General features: G+C 43.9%; 1 protein-coding gene across 1 annotated transcript in view; it reads right to left on the bottom strand.

Annotated features, from left to right (window-relative positions):
- Positions 1–17,387, bottom strand: part of LOC135510806 (peroxisome proliferator-activated receptor gamma coactivator-related protein 1-like) — a 37,367-nt gene that overhangs the window by 3,990 nt on the left and 15,990 nt on the right. The window contains exons 7-10 of the mRNA XM_064932048.1: positions 10,075–10,135; positions 9,710–9,777; positions 7,546–8,257; positions 7,019–7,210 (exon numbers count right to left, since the gene is read on the bottom strand). Of these exons, the coding sequence (XP_064788120.1) occupies positions 7,019–7,210; positions 7,546–8,257; positions 9,710–9,777; positions 10,075–10,135 (1,033 nt within the window). The remainder of the gene's footprint in view (positions 1–7,018; positions 7,211–7,545; positions 8,258–9,709; positions 9,778–10,074; positions 10,136–17,387) is intronic.

The raw sequence follows: 17,387 nt of genomic DNA, 5'->3' as shown, positions 1-17,387 counted from the left end.
CGGCCAGACGTATTTGGTGTGACATTTTAAAGTAAAGGGAGTTTGCTTGAGGAGTTATTGTTAGAACTGTATTGATTTTGTGGGGGACTATTTACATTTGGCAGAGAAGATTGACATTAAGGCCTTTTGTTTTGTCTATGAACACACTACTGGGAAGTCACACAGAACATTGAAAATCCTCTAATGTTGATGACTGGGTTCTTTGTATATTGTTTCTATGAAACCTTTAAAATTCCTCTGCCATTATTATTGTATGAGATGATATTGGTTGTGATGTGTTTTATATGGTGTGCCTTAGCCAGTGGAGAGAAGTTAACTGGCAGGCAGCCTTCTGCTAGTGCATATCCTTTCTTTAGGTCCTGATCTACAGGCAGTTAGATTTGGGTATGTCATTTTAAGCGAAAATTTAACAAAAAGGTCAGATTCTTAGGATTTATGGAGGACATGAATAACTCCCCATGAAACTACGACTTTTGATGGAACAGACTCAAAAAGGAGACCTCTAATGAGATGGAAAAAGCACAGAAGGCCACAGACCTTCAACTGGGGAAACTGCACCAGGAGGTAATGCCGTTCTTTCCCTTTCTAGACCAATCCTCTGCTGCTGGCTCTGCCATTAAGGGCCTGTCAGGGCGATGAGATTGAGACTAACCTCATATCTTGAAATTTTAATTGATGACTGCCTCTTAAAATGGCATATTCAACATTCAAAATTGAAGCTGAAGTTGGGATTTTATTTTAGGAATAAGGCATGTTTTTCTTTTGAAGCCAGGAGGCTAGTATCAGCTACATTTACGCCTTTACTAGATTGGGATATTTTATAGGAATGCTTCCGCTCAGTGTTTGAGATCAATTGACACCCTTTACCATTGCACATTGAGATTATTTTATTTTAAACTGCAAAACCCTTACACACCACTGCACTTTGTATACCAGGGTTGGCTGGCTCTCTCGTCACTGGTATAATTGTATTTACAAAAGCCATTTCTGGGTTTACTACCATTTTATTTGGCCATTTTTATTCTTCAGAAATGTGGTGGGTACTCTTCGTTCGCAGGATTTTATCCTGCTTACTGTTCCAAATGTCCGAACTGAATTTGGTAAAAGGGCTTATGTACTCTGCGCCGTCGGCTTGGAACCCCTTACAAAATACACTTAAAACTGGAAGAACTTGTCCCGATTGGTGTTTTTAAATCACTGATGAAGGATTGAGACCGATTCCCTGACCTGTCAATGTTTTTAATTAGCTGTTTTATGATTGTTATACTCTTGTGAATTCTATGGTTTTTACTAGATTGCCTGTAGTTTTTCATGTCTGTAATTGTGTAATTACTTGGTGCTGCCCATCTTGGCCAGAACGCTCTTGAAAAAGAGATTTCAAATCTCAAAGAGCCCTTCCTGGTTAAATAAATAGGGAATATGAACAGGTAGCAGTACAAAAAAAACGTATGAAGATACTGTTAAACAGAACTCCTGTTTTCTCAAGACCCCCTGCCACAGTTAGAGCTCCCCCCATCAAACAGACCCCCCCACACACACACTTTTGGCAGCCCAGACGATGTTGAGCTGCTGTTTTTCCTAAGTGTAATGATACTTTCTATCCGGCCCCTTAACTGACTTAAAGGTTCTTGCCACCCTCCTCAGTGTTCTCCATGGTACAGCAAGAGACTGGTGGGAGATAGCCCATGAACTTGTCAACCTGGAAGGAGTTTCAAAACTATTCCTCTCAGAGGACTAGGAGGATGAACTGGTGGAATGGATTCAGAGTTCAGGGTGAAGCAGAGACAATATGGGACGTTGCCAAATCCTATCGAGTTCTAGTCAGGAGATGGAAGGCTGACATTACTGAGCAGGAGATGGTCAAACTCATTCTTAACAACATGGTTCCCCGCCTTGCCAGTCAACGTTGGGAACATGTGCATGAGCTGGTGCATCTTGGTGCATTCAGCCCTTCTCAAACTCAAAACCCTGTTCCATCATGGCGGTATGCAAACAACTCTCCTGGGGCTAACCCGTCTCAGCCGTTTTAAAAAATGTCAGAAAGGACTGAAGACAATTGGGTCAGCCTCAATGTCCACCATGAAGCCGTTAGACAGCACAACTAGCTGTCTATCTTCTATTTCGCAACTATTGGTTACTCTGACTGTTAGGAACTGGAGAGGGAAGGCCATAATCGACACAATACAACTTACACCTTGATGCAGGAGGTCACTGTAGCAAAATATGGCATTACCCCATGAGGAGCTTCAAATCTTGGAGGAAGGACCATTGTACTTGGCCAATGGAGAACCTACCACTCTCTTAGGCTGGATTTATATGAAAATAAAGCTGCATGAGAGTAACCTTCCTGTGGCTATTTTTGCAGATACAAGCCTTGCATTTGCTGTAGTCCTTGGCCTGGACTTCAGTGGACTGACCATCTCGATGTCCGAACCTTCATATCAGCTGCACTCTGACCACTCCTGGCCTCATCCATTTCAGGCTGGAGCCTGCTACCTTATCCAGAGTACTGGCTAGGTCAAGACAGATTAAAACAAGTTCTACCAGTGAAGCAAGAGAACCAGTTTACAGCCGTACCCCTCTTATCCGAGAGCTAAAGCAAACTTAATGCTGATTTCTACATCAAACAAGCATGTCTGTCAGATAACGTGAGTTGGCAGCTCTCCCAGATATTCGAGGGGGAACAGTGAGTTCTGTGCTCTTACACCCAGACATGGTCTCCAAACAAAATCAATACCCAGCATGAAGTCCATAAAGCTGCGTCCCTACAGGCTAGCCCCTGCCAATCTGGAAAATTTCAGAAAGCATGTTGGATAATTGAGTTGTGGAACCTTTTTATGGATGGGCTTCGTCGGTTGTCCTGATTCCAAAGAAAGATAGTGGATATCGATTCTGTGTAGACAGGAACCAGAATGCCATAAAGCAATACCTACCCTCTACCGAGCATTAATGACATACTGGAATCTCTGGTAGGAGCAGCCATCTTCAATTACCTGGATCTGAACCGTGGATATTGGCAGTTGGCAATGGATCCCGCCAGTCAGGACACGACTGCCTTTGTCACCCCTCCATCAAAATCATGCCTTTTGGTTTGAAGAACGCTCCAGCAACCTAAAGGCTGATGGACTGTTTAAACGCCATGTGTACATGACACTGCAACAAAACTTACCCATGGGGACAAAAAATTGAGTAAGTAAGTCCTGGGGGATCTGAGAGGAAAGTCTTGTGTATCTAGATGGAATCATAATCTACTCCGGTCACTGACCATCTGCAAGACACAGTCCGTCTTCGACAGACTAGTGTTATTTCTGCTTGCCAGAACTCAAGTTCCTTGGATTTTGTGATGTGATTTTTTATATATATTTTTTTTACCTTTATTTAACCAGGCAATTCAGTTAAGAACAAATTCTTATTTTCAATGACGGCCTGGGAACAGTGGGTTAACTGCCTGTTCAGGGGCAGAACTACAGATTTGTACCTTGTCAGCTCGGGGGTTTGAACTCGCAACCTTCCGGTTACTAGTCCAACGCTCTAACCACTAGGCTACCCTGCCGCCGATTAATGCTGAGGGTATCCATTTAATCCAGCAGAAGTTGCAGCAGTGCAGGAGTTACCAATTCCCAGATCCTTCAAGGCTTTTCAGCACCTCCTGGGTATGGCACCACGGATTTGTGACTGACTTTTCAAAAGGCAGCCGAAACACTCAACCACCTTAAGGGAGTGAAATTGCGCTAACTGTCTGGATGATGTGTGTAGAGAGCACAGAAGAATGATGCCACCATCACGGCGATCCACAAGAGTCTGTATAACGAAGACTGTCTCGCTTCAATGAAGTTCAATACTTTATCCTGAATTATGCTGAGAAACTCCAAGTGGAGAGGAAAAGCATAGCACCCATTAGCGTGTCGTCATCCCCTCTACATTGACTGACCAGATATCCCATCTTATCATGCCAACCCCAATGAGAAGCCATTTTGGCGTTTAATAAGACCTACGGAAAACTACAGGAGGCGGATTACTGGCCAGGCACGTGGGTTGATACCAAGAAGTATGTATAGCAGTGTGAAGTCCGCAGTTTCACATTCCTGGCAGCAGACCGAGGTGAACCATCCAAATGAAATGCTGGGAATTGACCTGAAATGAAATGCTGGGACCATTTCCTCCCAGCCAGGGGACCCAGAATGAATGTTTATTGGTGGTAGTAGACATCTACACTGTGTGGAGTTGTTCCCCCCCCCACCACAAAGCCACTGCATCTGCTATTGCTCCAATTCTGTGAAGGGAGGGTCTTAACCAGTCAGGATTCCAGACCAAAATCTGACCGAGGCCCGCAGTTAACCTTTTTGGGATAGGGGCAGCATTTTACTTTTAGATGAATAGCGTGCCCAGATTGAACTGCCTCCTACTCTGTCCCAGATGCTAATATATGCATATAATTAGTAGTTTTGGATAGCAAACACTGAAGTTTAAAACTGTTTGAACGATGTCTGAGTAAAACAAAACCTGAGAAATCCAACCCTAGGGCTTCCACTAGATGTCAACTGTCTTGAAAGTTGAAGATTCTACTATGAAGGAGGGGCTCATGAGACCTCTGAGTCAGTGGCTATTTGGACATAAATGATGGAACTTTATGGAACAAAGTAATTTGTCGAACTGGGATTCCTGGGAGTGCCTTCTGATGATCAACAAATGTAAGTGAATATTTATGGTGTTGTTTCTAACTTTGTTGATTCCAAAATGGCAGCTTTTCCTCTGGCTGTTTTGGGTTCTGAGCACCGTTCTCAGATTATGGTTTTCTGTAAAGTTTGTTTGAACTCTGACACAGCGGTTGCATTAACTTCTTGGGGATAGGGGGCAGCACTTCCACTTTTGGATAAATAGCGTGCACAATTTCAACTTCCTGCTACTCATGCCAGGAATATATTATATGCATATGATTAGTAGGTGTGGATAGAAAACACTGAAGTTTCTAAAAACTGTTTCAATCATGTCTGTGACTATAACAGAACTTATGTAGCAGGCAAAACCCTGAGGAAAAACTGTTCAGAATTATTATTATTATTATTATTTTTTTACCTCTGACCGTTCTCAGTTTTCTTTGCCAACGGAAATTTGATAGCGACCATTTTACAGTTCCTACGACTTCCACAGGATGTCACCAGTCTTTGGAATTGGGTTGAAGTTAATCATTGGTGAAACGAAGAGGCACATCCTGGAACAACATTACACCGTTGATAGTTACGCAAGACGGAAAATGGTGCATGTTTTGTTTACTTGCTCTATTGAATACAGATTGCCCCGTCTACAATTTGATCAATTATTAACATTTAAAAATACCTAAAGTTGTATTACAAAAGTAGTTTGAATTATTTTGGCAAAGTTCATAGACAACTTTTGAAATGTTTTGTAGTGACGTTGTGTTTTGGAAAGCTGTTTTTTCCCAGATCAAAACTGCTTTATAAATTTTGGTAATACATGGACAAAATTAATCGAGAGAGAAAAAGGACCAATTGTGATGTTTATGGGACATATTGGAGTGCCAACAAAGAAGCTCGTCAAAGGTAATGCATGTTTTATATTTTATTTCTGCGTTTTGTGTAGCGCCTGCTACGCTAGTTCTTTTGTTTAGAACTGGTTCAGGTAGGTGCAAAACATGATGTCCTATGAGTGTAATTTGATGAAGATCAAAGGTTAGTGATTACTGTCATCTATATTGCTGCTTTTTGTGACTATCTTTGGCAGGAAAAATGGCTGTGTTTTTTCAACCCGGTCGAAAAATCATATGTTGTGCTTTACCTGGAATCGGACACGATAGGTAGATTAACAAGATGTTTCTTTCATTTGCTGTATTGGACTTGTCAATGTGTGAAAGTTACATACTTCTAAAAGAAAATGCGCGCCGCTAGCGGAACCCCTGCGCTAGAAAGGCTAACCTCAGGAATCTACAAAGAGCTCAGTACCTACTGGGCTGTAGCTGCCATGCTGACCACTGCCTACCATCTGCAGACAAACCTGACGCGAGGGTAAACAGCACCCTGAAGGGGATGATTGCTTCATTTGTGGAGAACCAGCACACAAGATGGGATCAGCATCTTCCTTAGTTTTGCTTTTCTGACTGACCAGCGTTTGATGCAGTACAACACCACCACACCTTGCTAGCCAGAGTGGCCAGCAGAATCAAAGCCAAACAACGACAGCTCAGAAACTATGACAAACTTAAGACGAGACGTGTTTCCCACCTCAGTATCGTGTCAGAGTCCGTTCTCATCTGTCAAAGGCATCCAAGCAGTTAATTGCCAAGCTAGCATAGCAATGGAAAGGTCAATACTGTGTGGTGCAGCAATTGGGGACGGTGAACTACTTGGTATGTTTGTAGGACACTTGGGAAGATGTAAGGATAGTACATGTTGACCTAAAGCCCTGCTACCCTACGGCAGAAGAGCTGGCTCGCAGGCACAAGCAACACCCACAGGAATTCTTGGATGACTGAGGACTTCCCTGGTGTAGCAGGAACATTAACCTGCCAAAGCCTGCATCCTCTGTTTCTACACTGTTTCTTCACGGGGGAGGAGTGTGGTGAAATTGTGCACGGACATCACCGTGCGCTGCCACTAAGAGTACATCACTATTGCAAAGCTTTGAAAAACAATCCAATCGGGTGTATCAGACAGAGACAGCAACTGCAGGCCAGAAGTCAACAGCAATACAGCTATTCATTCTTAAATCCTATTTGTCCATACAACTTATGTGAAAGCAAATATTTACTCTTGCCATAACAGAGTTGAATAATCAAGACATTTATGCTTTTCATTATTAAATAATTTCTCTAAACAAAATCCTGACATGTGGTATTGTGTGTAGGCCAGTGACATGTTAAATTCAGGCTGTAGCAACCAAATGTGGAAATGATCGAGGGGTGAATAATTTCTGAAGGCAATGTACACAGACCACATGCGGTTCATTTCCAGATTTGTGTTTTTTACCCCATGGCTATTTACAAGGAAAGTGCTTTAATTACCTGCGTGGACTTCTGCCTCTGCGCCATGCCCGTCTGTGGGGAGAGCGGGAACGGGACCTACTCCAGGATCCAGATCGGGAAGAGGAGTAGGAATACCGCCGCCTGGGAGGAGAACGGGACACGGAAGGAGAGGAGGAACGAGAGGAACAAGACGAGGAACTGGAGCTACTCTTAGAGTGACGAGGCCTGTACCTGGAGGAGAGGGGGGAATCTGTCAGTGATGTCAGATTAGGATGGACTAGATATCGCCATTAGTCACATGTAAACCAATGACATCACCTTTTTGAGTGCTATATTAGTATCAGATGGGAGAGGACAGATTGAGAACTCATACTAAGTTTTCAAAACTGACATCTGTGCCCATAGCATGAACCAGCCGTTTCCCCCCCCTCACTGACCAGAGATGAATATGGACATTCTCATCCCGTCAGACTTAAGACTCAGTGCCATTAGAGGACACTGCCTTGCCTCGTGAGAGGGGACAAATAGATTTTAAGACAGAAACAAAGAGTGGATGAGCATCTCACCTCTTCCTGGGTGGAGAGCAAGATCTAGACTGAGAGGAGGAGGAGTGAAAATCAGACTCCGAGTCAGTAGAACAAGGGCTGGAGGAATGGTGGATTCTCCTTTTCCTCTCGCGTCCTCCCTTTTCTTCCCTGGGGCTGGGGGAGCAGGTAATGTTGTGGCCCCGGTAGGATCTCCCCTTCTTGGGACTCATCTCCAGGGGACCAGCCTGTTGCTCCTGCCTGGTGGGAGAAGCTTCAGGGGTACCCAGCACAGAGCTAGTCCTATCAGTCCTTACATCCAGAGGTAGGGGAGCCTGGTGGGCCTTCGTACACAGGGCAGGAATGAGGGTCTGGAGGGAGGGGGCAGGGATCCTCTGGAGTGCCCTGGTAGTGGTGCTGCCAAGCGGCTCGATGGTCCTGATGGTGATGGCTGCTTGCTGTTTGACATTCCAGCGTTTGCCTGGCTCTTCAGCAATAGCCACAGGCTCCTTCTGAGGGAGGCAGTAGTCATGGTCTGAGAAAGCCAGGGTGAGAGCCACCGTGTTGGTGGGAGTTATAGGGGGGCTGGGAGGCTTGCTTCGGAGCTTGTTGGCGGGCAGGGGCCTCGCGTTGATCTGGATGGCCTTGGAGGGCGATGGTTTGGGAGTCTCAGCCACTCTGTTCTTCCCATGGAGTGCCACAGGGACCAAGGGCTTCCACATCTGGTGAGGAGGAGTAGCTGGAGGGGTCAGACCTAGAAGGAGACGGGGACAGAGTAGTCCCCTACTGTTAAATCTGAAGCAGAATGCCTCTGGTTGTCATTTAAAGGTAGATTTTAGACCACAATAATGGATGTCAAGCATTTTACCAGGAGATACAGACAGGTGTTCCAATTACTCCATGAGTGACAGCAATTTATGTTTAGGGTGTAAACTGACATGTTTTTAGTATGTTAGTGTTTAGGGCGGCAGGTAAACTAGCAGTTAGTGTTTGACCTACAACCGAAAGGTAGCTGGTTCGAAGACCAGAGCAGGGCACTTAAACCCAATTTGCTCCAGGGGCACCATACTACTATGACTGATGCTGTAAAACATTTCATTGCGCCTATCCATTGTGTGACAATAAAACTTTTTTTTTTTATTAGCATTAGCATCGTACAGGCTGAATGGTTTATGATTAGCATTAGTAGCGTACAGGGCCCAGTTTCCCCATAGCAATGGAACTTAGGCTTCAGAGTGTTTTAACGATGCATTGTTCCTACAACTGCCGAAGACGTAGCATGCATTTTCCAAAACCATGGGAAAATAAAGTTAGTTAAGTGGGGTCGTTGGAGCATGCATCAATACTGATAGGCTCGAAAGGCTGCGCCTGCTCTCTGATCAGCTTTATCCATTCTAATCTTACCTTAATATTAGAATTAACCCACAATACTAATGACGGATCAGCTCCGAGAGATATCGCCTATGGCAACAAATATCAACTTCGTAGTTATCGGCAGTCAGACAGAATCAAGATGATCTATGTTTAGCGGAGATTTGTGCATGAAGTGACGCGGTAGGGGGAAGAAAAAAAGTTATACCTAACGACGCACTTAGCCGTTCTACGAGTGGTCGAAAGCAGTCGGTAAATAGTAACTGTTTTCAAGTGCAACTTTCCCAATGATTGTTAAATCTCCCAAAAGTTTACAAAACTATGTTCCTACGAAGGTTCGAATTATGAACTTAGCCTTAAGATGTTTTGGGAAACAAGGCCCCAGCTGATTGGTGTGCGATGAGCATTAGCAGTGTACAGGGCGATTAATACACTTAAAATCCTGGCGTTGCATAAATCATGATCTACCGACTGAGCCATGCATGACCATTTGTGTATGACTAGCATTAGCAATGTACAATCAGCACTACAGTGTACAAACTGATTGGTGTGTGATTAGCATTGTACTGGGCGATTGGGATTCCACTAGATTTCAGCCACGAAGTCAAAATTGTCTATTTGGGGGAGAAAAAAAATGAAAAAGGCTTTGGTTACAATTTAAGGTTAGTCAAAGTTAGCAGTGTGGTTAGGTTTAAAACAGATTGACAGGTTACATTTTAGAAATAGACAGGGTTTATGACCGTGGCAACTAGTGACTACCGGGTGATTGGTTTATGATTAGCAGAATACAGTTAGCATTAGCAGCTGACAGGGTGCTTAGTACCGTAGCTCTTACCTGCAGTGCTTGCCAGGTCATGTGCGCCGACTCTCTCCACAACTGTCCTGTCACATGGCTGCTCCACACTACAATAGAAACAAAAACACACACCTTGAACACTGCATCAATGAACAGGTACACTTCTAAGATTAAGTGTAAGGCTGTGCCCAGAAGCCACACAGACTAGGACAGTAAAACAATTGGGTTGCTGGGGGGGGGAAAAAAAGATTATTTTTTTAAAATCCAAAAACAAACTAAATGGTGGATTCCTTGGCCCATTGTGTGGTCAGACAAAGGTCTTCAGTGTGCAGTAGGTCTCAAGATAACACATACATAAGTACCCACACGCACCCAGAGCAGCATGGGGCTGTAGGGTAACTCACCTAGAGTTTCCTACAGCTGCTGCTCTACCAGAGACCTCCAGAACATACTGCTCCTCTTTAGCTGGAGAGAGGGAAGAGAAGGAATGAGTAAAATCAAGGAAAGGAGGAGAGGTCAGTAAAGTAACATGCTCACCTTTCACCAACACATTCATAGGCATTCGTTTCCATGATAACATTTTGGGCTAGATTTACACGTTTCAGCCATTATGCTAGGTAGGCCTGGACTAGTCAGTGGTAGTGCCCACACACACACACACACATCTGGCCAGTTGTTCTAGCTGGGGCCTGTACATCCAGCCGGACAAAGGCAGTGGTCAAAGTTAAATGGATCTGCGGACAGGGCAGAATTCCAGCTCAGTGGACATGTCCGCATAGCAGCCACCCTGACTACGCAGCACCTTATTTTAAAAGGCACAGTAGCAATAGTATCAAATGTGAACCCACTCCCCCCCCCCCCCCCTTGTAGGGCTGGACAAAATATAATATACTCAAAGATATCTATGACAATATTTTTCATAGTAAGACAGTAACAGGTTTTTGAATAATTAAAAAGGCAAACTCCACCCATGTAACTTGCAAAATGCATCATGATGGCAAATTTGTATTTTGAAAGTTACCTGCCATCTTGAACTAGATTGCTGACATGCAAAACATTTGGGGAATATCAACAATTGACTAATGAAAACATAACAATTTGGGTGGACTTTTCCTTTAAGTTCTAAATAGCAGTAGTTCAGGACCCTGGGGTGGCAACAATTTCAATGGGGCTTTCGCCCCGCTGAACAGTATAAAATAAATCTAACTTCAACCAAAAATCAACATTTCTGTTATAACTTGCACTGTCCTCACATAGGGCTGCATGATAGATATGGGCAAACAATCTAGACCGAGTTTATTGGTGAACTGCTGTAAATCATGGAAACGTAATTGTAAAATCAGATGGAAAATAATGGGCAGCACTTTGGCTATATTGTTGTTTGACATGCCAGAGAGGAATTGTGCCAGGGTAGGAAGCAAAATCTTGGTCAGTGTTTAACAGGGGATCACACACACACACACACACGAGAGATTACTGCTACCAAGGATTCCTTTTTCCAAGCTATACGGAGGGTGCTCTAGCAAACAAAACAGCAAAGACCTGAGGACACCATCCAACCTGGAACTGAGTGAGTAGTGTTGTCTTATGCTATTTTGAAATCAAAGAAAATACATAAAATAAAAACATTGAGATATACACTTCTCAAAAAAATAAAGGGAACACCCCCCCAATAAAGGAGTGGTTCTGCAGGTGGTGACCACAGACCACTTCTCAGTTCCTATGCTTCCTGGCTGATGTTTTGGTCACTTTTGAATGCTGGCGGTGCTTTCACTCTAGTGGTAGCATGAGACAGGGTCTACAACCCACACAAGTGGCCCAGGTAGCGCAATTCATCCAGGATGGCACATCAATGTGAGCTGTGGCAAGAAGGTTTGCTGTGTCTGTCAGCATAGTGTCCAGAGCATGGAGGCGCTACCAGGAGACAGGCCAGTACATCAGGAGACGTGGAGGAGGCCGTAGGAGGGCAACAACCCAGCAGCAGGACCGCTACCTCCGCCTTTGTGCAAGGAGGAGCACTGCCAGAGCCCTGCAAAATGACCTCAAGCAGGCCACAAATGTGCATGTGTCTGCTCAAACGGTCAGAAACAGACTCCATGAGGGTGGTATGAGGGCCCGACGTCCACAGGTGGGGGTTGTGCTTACAGCCCAACACCGTGCAGGACGTTTGGCAAATTTGCCACTGGCGTCCTGTGCTCTTCACAGATGAAAGCAGGTTCACACTGAGCACATGTGACAGACGTGAGAGCCTGGAGACGCCGTGGAGAACGTTCTGCTGCCTGCAACATCCTCCAGCATGACCGGTTTGGCAGTGGGTCAGTCATGGTGGGGTGGCATTTCTTTGGGGGGTATATACAGCCCTCCATGTGCTCGCCAGAGGTAGCCTGACTGCCATTAGGTACCGAGATGAGATCCTCAGACCCATTGTGAGACCATATGCTGGTGCGGTTGTCCCTGGGTTCCTCTTAATGCAAGACCTCATATGGCTGGAGTGTGTCAGCAGTTCCTGCAAGAGGAAGGCATTGATGCTATGGACTGGCCCGCCCGTTCCCCAGACCGGAATATAATTGAGCACATCTGGGACATCATGTCTCGCTCCAGCCACCAGACTGTCCAGAAGTTAGCGGATGCTTTAGTCCAGGTCTGGGAGGAGATCCCTCGGGAGACCATCCGCCACCTCATCAGGAGCATGTCCAGGCGTTTTATAGGGAGGTCATACAGGCACGTGGAGGCCACACACACTACTGAGCCTCATTTTGAATTGTTTTAAGGACATTACATCAAAGTTAGATCAGCCTGTAGTGTGGTTTTCCACTTTAATTTTGAGTGTGACTCCAAATCCAGACCTCCATGGGTTGATAAATTTGATTTCCATTGATCATTTTTATGTGATTTTGTTGTCAGCACATTCAACTATGTAAAGAGTATTTAATAAGAATATTTCATATATTCATTAAGATCTAGGAAGTGTTATTTTAGTGTTCCCTTTATTTTTTTGAGCAGTGTATTTAAGTTTATAGGGACTGACTGCTGAGTTAAGGCAGCCAGCTTGCTAGGACAGATCCGATACAACTGTTGTTCAAGAAGTCGGCTTCCAGAAAAAAAGCCTCTCCCAAAAAGGGTGTGACACCTACTCCCGTTGCCTGAAACTGGTGCTTGGATTCCACCTGGCAATCTGCAGTCTGATTTGCTGGTTTTCAGCATTAAAAACTCAAATAGCTCTTTGTTGACAATTGCTGGGTTCTATTGTCCTCCATCAGCACCAGACTGTACCCTAGCTGCCCAAAGCTCTCCTGGCCCCTTACACTAGCTCTGAATTTGTCCTGCTAGGTGACCGAAACTGGGATATGCTTAAACCACCTGACCAAGTCCTAAAGCAATGGGTCCCCGTAAAGCTTTCTCAGATTACCAAAATTACACATGGTATGACTCCCAAAACCCAGAAAAGGCTACTCAATGTTATCCTCACAAATATCCTGGCTCAGATCTTTTAGACCCCTTTATAGTCCCGTACACCTTTAAATTCAACCTCCAGCTGCATACCCCCTCTAACACCATGGTCAGCACACTCAAATGTTGTTTTTTTTGCCATCATTGTAAACATGCCACGCATACTATACACCGATTAAAACATAAGAATGAGTGTGTTTTCCCATGAGCCGGGTTGTGACAGCTCTTATAGGACCGGGGCACAAAATCAATAATTATGCTCTTTATTTAACCATCTTACATAAAACATTTGTTCACCGGAAATTGTGAATAACTCCCCACAGGTTAATGAGAAGGGTGTGCTTGAAAGGATGCACACGACTCTGCAGTGTCGGTTGTATTGGAGAGTCCGTCTTAAATTCTTGCGTCGAGCAATCCCGGATCCGGGATTCCATTTATAGCCTCAAGCTCATTAGCATAACGCAACGTTAACTATTCATGAAAATCGCAAATGAAATGAATATATTTGCTCTCAAGCATAGACTTTTGTTAACAATCATCTCAGATTTTCAAAATATGCTTTTCAACCATAGCTAAACAAGCATTTGTGTAAGAGTATTGATAGCTAGCATAGCTATAAGCCTAGAATTAAGCCAGCAACATTTTCACAAAAACAAGAAAAGCATTCAAATAAAACCATTTACCTTTGAAGAACTTCAGATGTTTTCAATGAGGAGACTCAGATAGCAAATGTTCAGTTTTTCAAAAAAATATTATTTGTGTAGGACAAATTGCTCCGTTTTGTTCATGTTTGGCTATGAAAAAAAACCTGTATCCAGTTATAGCCTCAAGCTCATTAGCATAACGTTAACTATTTATGAAAATCGCAAATGAAATGAATGTGCCTGCTCTCAAGCTTAGCCTTTTCTTAACACTCATCTCAGATTTTCAAAATATGCTTTTGAACCATAGCAAAACAAGCATTTGTGTAAGAGTATTGATAGCTAGCGTAGCATTTAGCGTAGCATTTAGCGGGCAACATTTGCACAAAAACCAGAAAAGGATTCAAATAAAATCATTTACCTTTGAAGAACTTCGGATGTTTTCAATGAGGAGACTCAGTTACATAGCAAATGTTCAGTTTTTCCTGAAAGAATCTTTGTGTAGGAGAAATCGCTCCGTTTTGTACATCACATTTGGTTACCGAAACTAACCGAAAATTCAGTCACCAAAACGTCAAACTTTTTCCGAATTAACTCCATAATATCGACCGAAACATGGCAAACGTTGTTTAGAATCAATCCTCAAGGTGTTTTTTCACATATCTCTTCATTGATATGCAGTTCGTGGAAGCCTGCTTTCCCCTCAGAATCACATGGAAAAATACCAGCAGCTGAAAAAGACGCACCAATTTCGACGGAGGACACCGGGCGGACACCTGGAAAATGTAGTCTCTCTTATGGTCAATCTTCCAATGATATGCCTACAAATACGTCACAATGCTGCAGACACCTTGGGGAAACGACAGAAAGGGCAGGCTCATTCCTCTCGCATTCACAGCCATATAAGGAGACAATGGAAAACGGAGCCTCAAATCCTGCTGGTTTCCTGGTTGCCGTTTCATCTTGGTTTTGCCTGTAGCTCCCGTTCTAGGGCACCCACAGACAATATCTTTGCAGTTCTGGAAAATTCAGTGTTTTCTTTCCAAAGCTATCAATTATATGCATAGTCGAGCATCTTTTTGTGACAAAATATCTTGTTTAAAACGGGAACGTTTTTCATACAAAAATGAAATAGCGCCCCCAGAGTTTCAAGAGGTTATTGCATCTAAAATCACTTGCTTGTATGTGACGCAGCAATAGTTTCAAAACATCTATGTCACTGATGAATCATGAAACTTGTTTGAGGCCTTCTCCCCCTAGCATTGCATATCCGCGGCAGGAGGAAGAATTAAGTCCTCAATAATAGTACGAGGCTTCCCTGTCCTAGCCACTCGGTAGCTCACCATATAAAGACACTTCTAGCCCCTTAAATAGCATGTGTTGCTTTTATACACACCTTACTCGAAAGCAGTCTTAATTCTCTCACAAAAAACTCCATGGCTTATTTTCCAAATTGGCATGTTTTCTTTCTAAAGGTCTGCACAAGAGTGAAGGTTTCATCGGGTTGAGAGTACTTTTGCACATATAACACACTGTGGCTGAGGAATGGCACTCCTCCCAATAGAAGTGAACCCCTAAATCAATGCAGTTCTCATATTTGCGCCTCTGATGGTCCAACGTCCCCGTCTGTTCAGTGCTTTCCGGGGAAGGGGGCAGTAGCTCTTCGGCTGCATCAGATTCACAACTGTCAGTGTCCATGCTAGCTGGGCTAACAACAAAATGCAGAATTACTGACGCTAGCATTAGACCTGCTCGTGGAAGCAGAACTTGTCGTCAACAGGTGCAGCACTGCTGGTATGTGTATGGGCCTTACTTTTAAACATTTATCAATTTAAGCAAACGGAATGAGCAGCAGCTACATATGGACCGTTTAGCAGAATTCCCGTGAGAGTGTAACGGTTAATGTGATAGGATGTTAATTATTTGACTAGGCTACCTGTATTTGACATTGTGTTATTTCGCTGAACACTAGACGTTTCACTGCCAGAAATTAAATTAAACTGAGGCCCCTCAGGGAAACAAAAACACCCACATGTATAGCCCCTAATGGAAAATATAAATGGACTATTTGAAAATGAAGTACTTAAATTCATTTTTAAAATGTGAATCACATTTTTATTTGCTGGACCCATGACGGCATTGCACGTACACCAGTTTGGGAATACCAGCGGTAGACCATTCCATTCTTGGAGTATTGGTGTGAGGGGTCTTTGGCCTGGTTTGCTAACTACCCATCTCAAAAGAGTGCAGTGTATAAAGTCAGAACATCCGTCTCCGCCACTACCTGTCACCAAGGGAGTACCCCCAAGGCTCGATCCTCAGCCCCACGCTTTTCTCAATTTACTTCAACATAGCTCAGGCAGTAGGAACATTTATACGCAGTTTGTCTTATACTCAGCTGGCCCCTCCCCGGATTTTGTGTTAAACACTCAAAGCTTTTAGTGTCCAACAAGCTTTCTCTGCCCTTAAACTTGTTCTGAACACCTCCAAAACAGAAGGCCATGGTGGTTTGGTAAGAAGAACAAACCCTCAGGAGGTAGTAGTCACACCTGTGGGGAGAGGGGCGGAGCTTGAGGTAGTCACCTCATACAAGTACTTGGGGGTATGGTACACTGTCCTTCTCAGCACAAAGCTGCAGGCTAAAGTTAAATCTAGACCTGGTTTCCTATTTCTTTCACTCCAGTTGCCAAAACTAACCCTGATTTAGATGACCATCATACCCATGCTAGATTATGGAGACAATTCATAGATTAGGCACTCGAGCACCCTTACCTGCCAGATGGGCTTTACCATTCGGCCATCAGATTCGCAACCAGTTCTCCTTATAGGACACATCACTGCACTCTATACTCTTCTGTAAACTGGTCATCTCCGTATATCCATCGCAAAACCCACAGGTGTATATGCTTATTTATAAAACCCTCTTAGGCCTCACTTCCCCCCTATCAGAGATGCCTACTGCAGCCCCATCATCCACCTGCCAGTCACATTCTGTTAAAAAGGTCCCCACAGCACACATCCCTGGGTCACTCTTCTCAGTTCGCTGCAGCTAGAGACTGGAACAAGCTGCAAACAGTCAAACTGGACAGTTCTTCCTCTTCATTTACATTTTTACCTTGTCAGCTCGGGGATTTGATCTTGCAACCTTTCAGTTACTAGTCCAACGTGCTAACCACTAGGCTTCCTACTGACAGTTGTGGCTGCTTTGCGTGATGTATTGTCTTTACCTTCTTACCCTTTGTACCCAATGTTTGTACCATGTTGTCATCTTGTGTTGCTACCATGCTGTGTCATCTTTAGGTCAATGTAGCGTTGTCTCGTGGTGGTGCGTTGTGTCCTATATTCTTTCTTTTTAATCCCAGCCCGTCCCCGCAGAAAGCCTTTTGGTTGGCCGTTATTGTAAAAAATAATTTAAGACTTTCCTAGTTAAAAAAATAATAATAATAAAATACATTACATGTTGCTTGCTAGCTCTCGAACTAAACATTCACGCTTGGGCTATTCCGCTGATTGTGCAATGGTATCTTCTAAATCATGCTGCTCTAGGCCTACACCAGCACTTAAAATCACACTATTAGCTAGCTACGTTTACATTTGGCTAACCATATTTACTTTAGCCACAACAT

The sequence above is a fragment of the Oncorhynchus masou genome, chromosome 23, assembly GCF_036934945.1.
Source record: "Oncorhynchus masou masou isolate Uvic2021 chromosome 23, UVic_Omas_1.1, whole genome shotgun sequence".
NCBI classification, from domain to species: domain Eukaryota; kingdom Metazoa; phylum Chordata; class Actinopteri; order Salmoniformes; family Salmonidae; genus Oncorhynchus; species Oncorhynchus masou.
The sequence above is the reverse complement of the archived record's forward strand: the minus strand, read 5'-3'. Positions and strand labels throughout refer to the sequence as shown.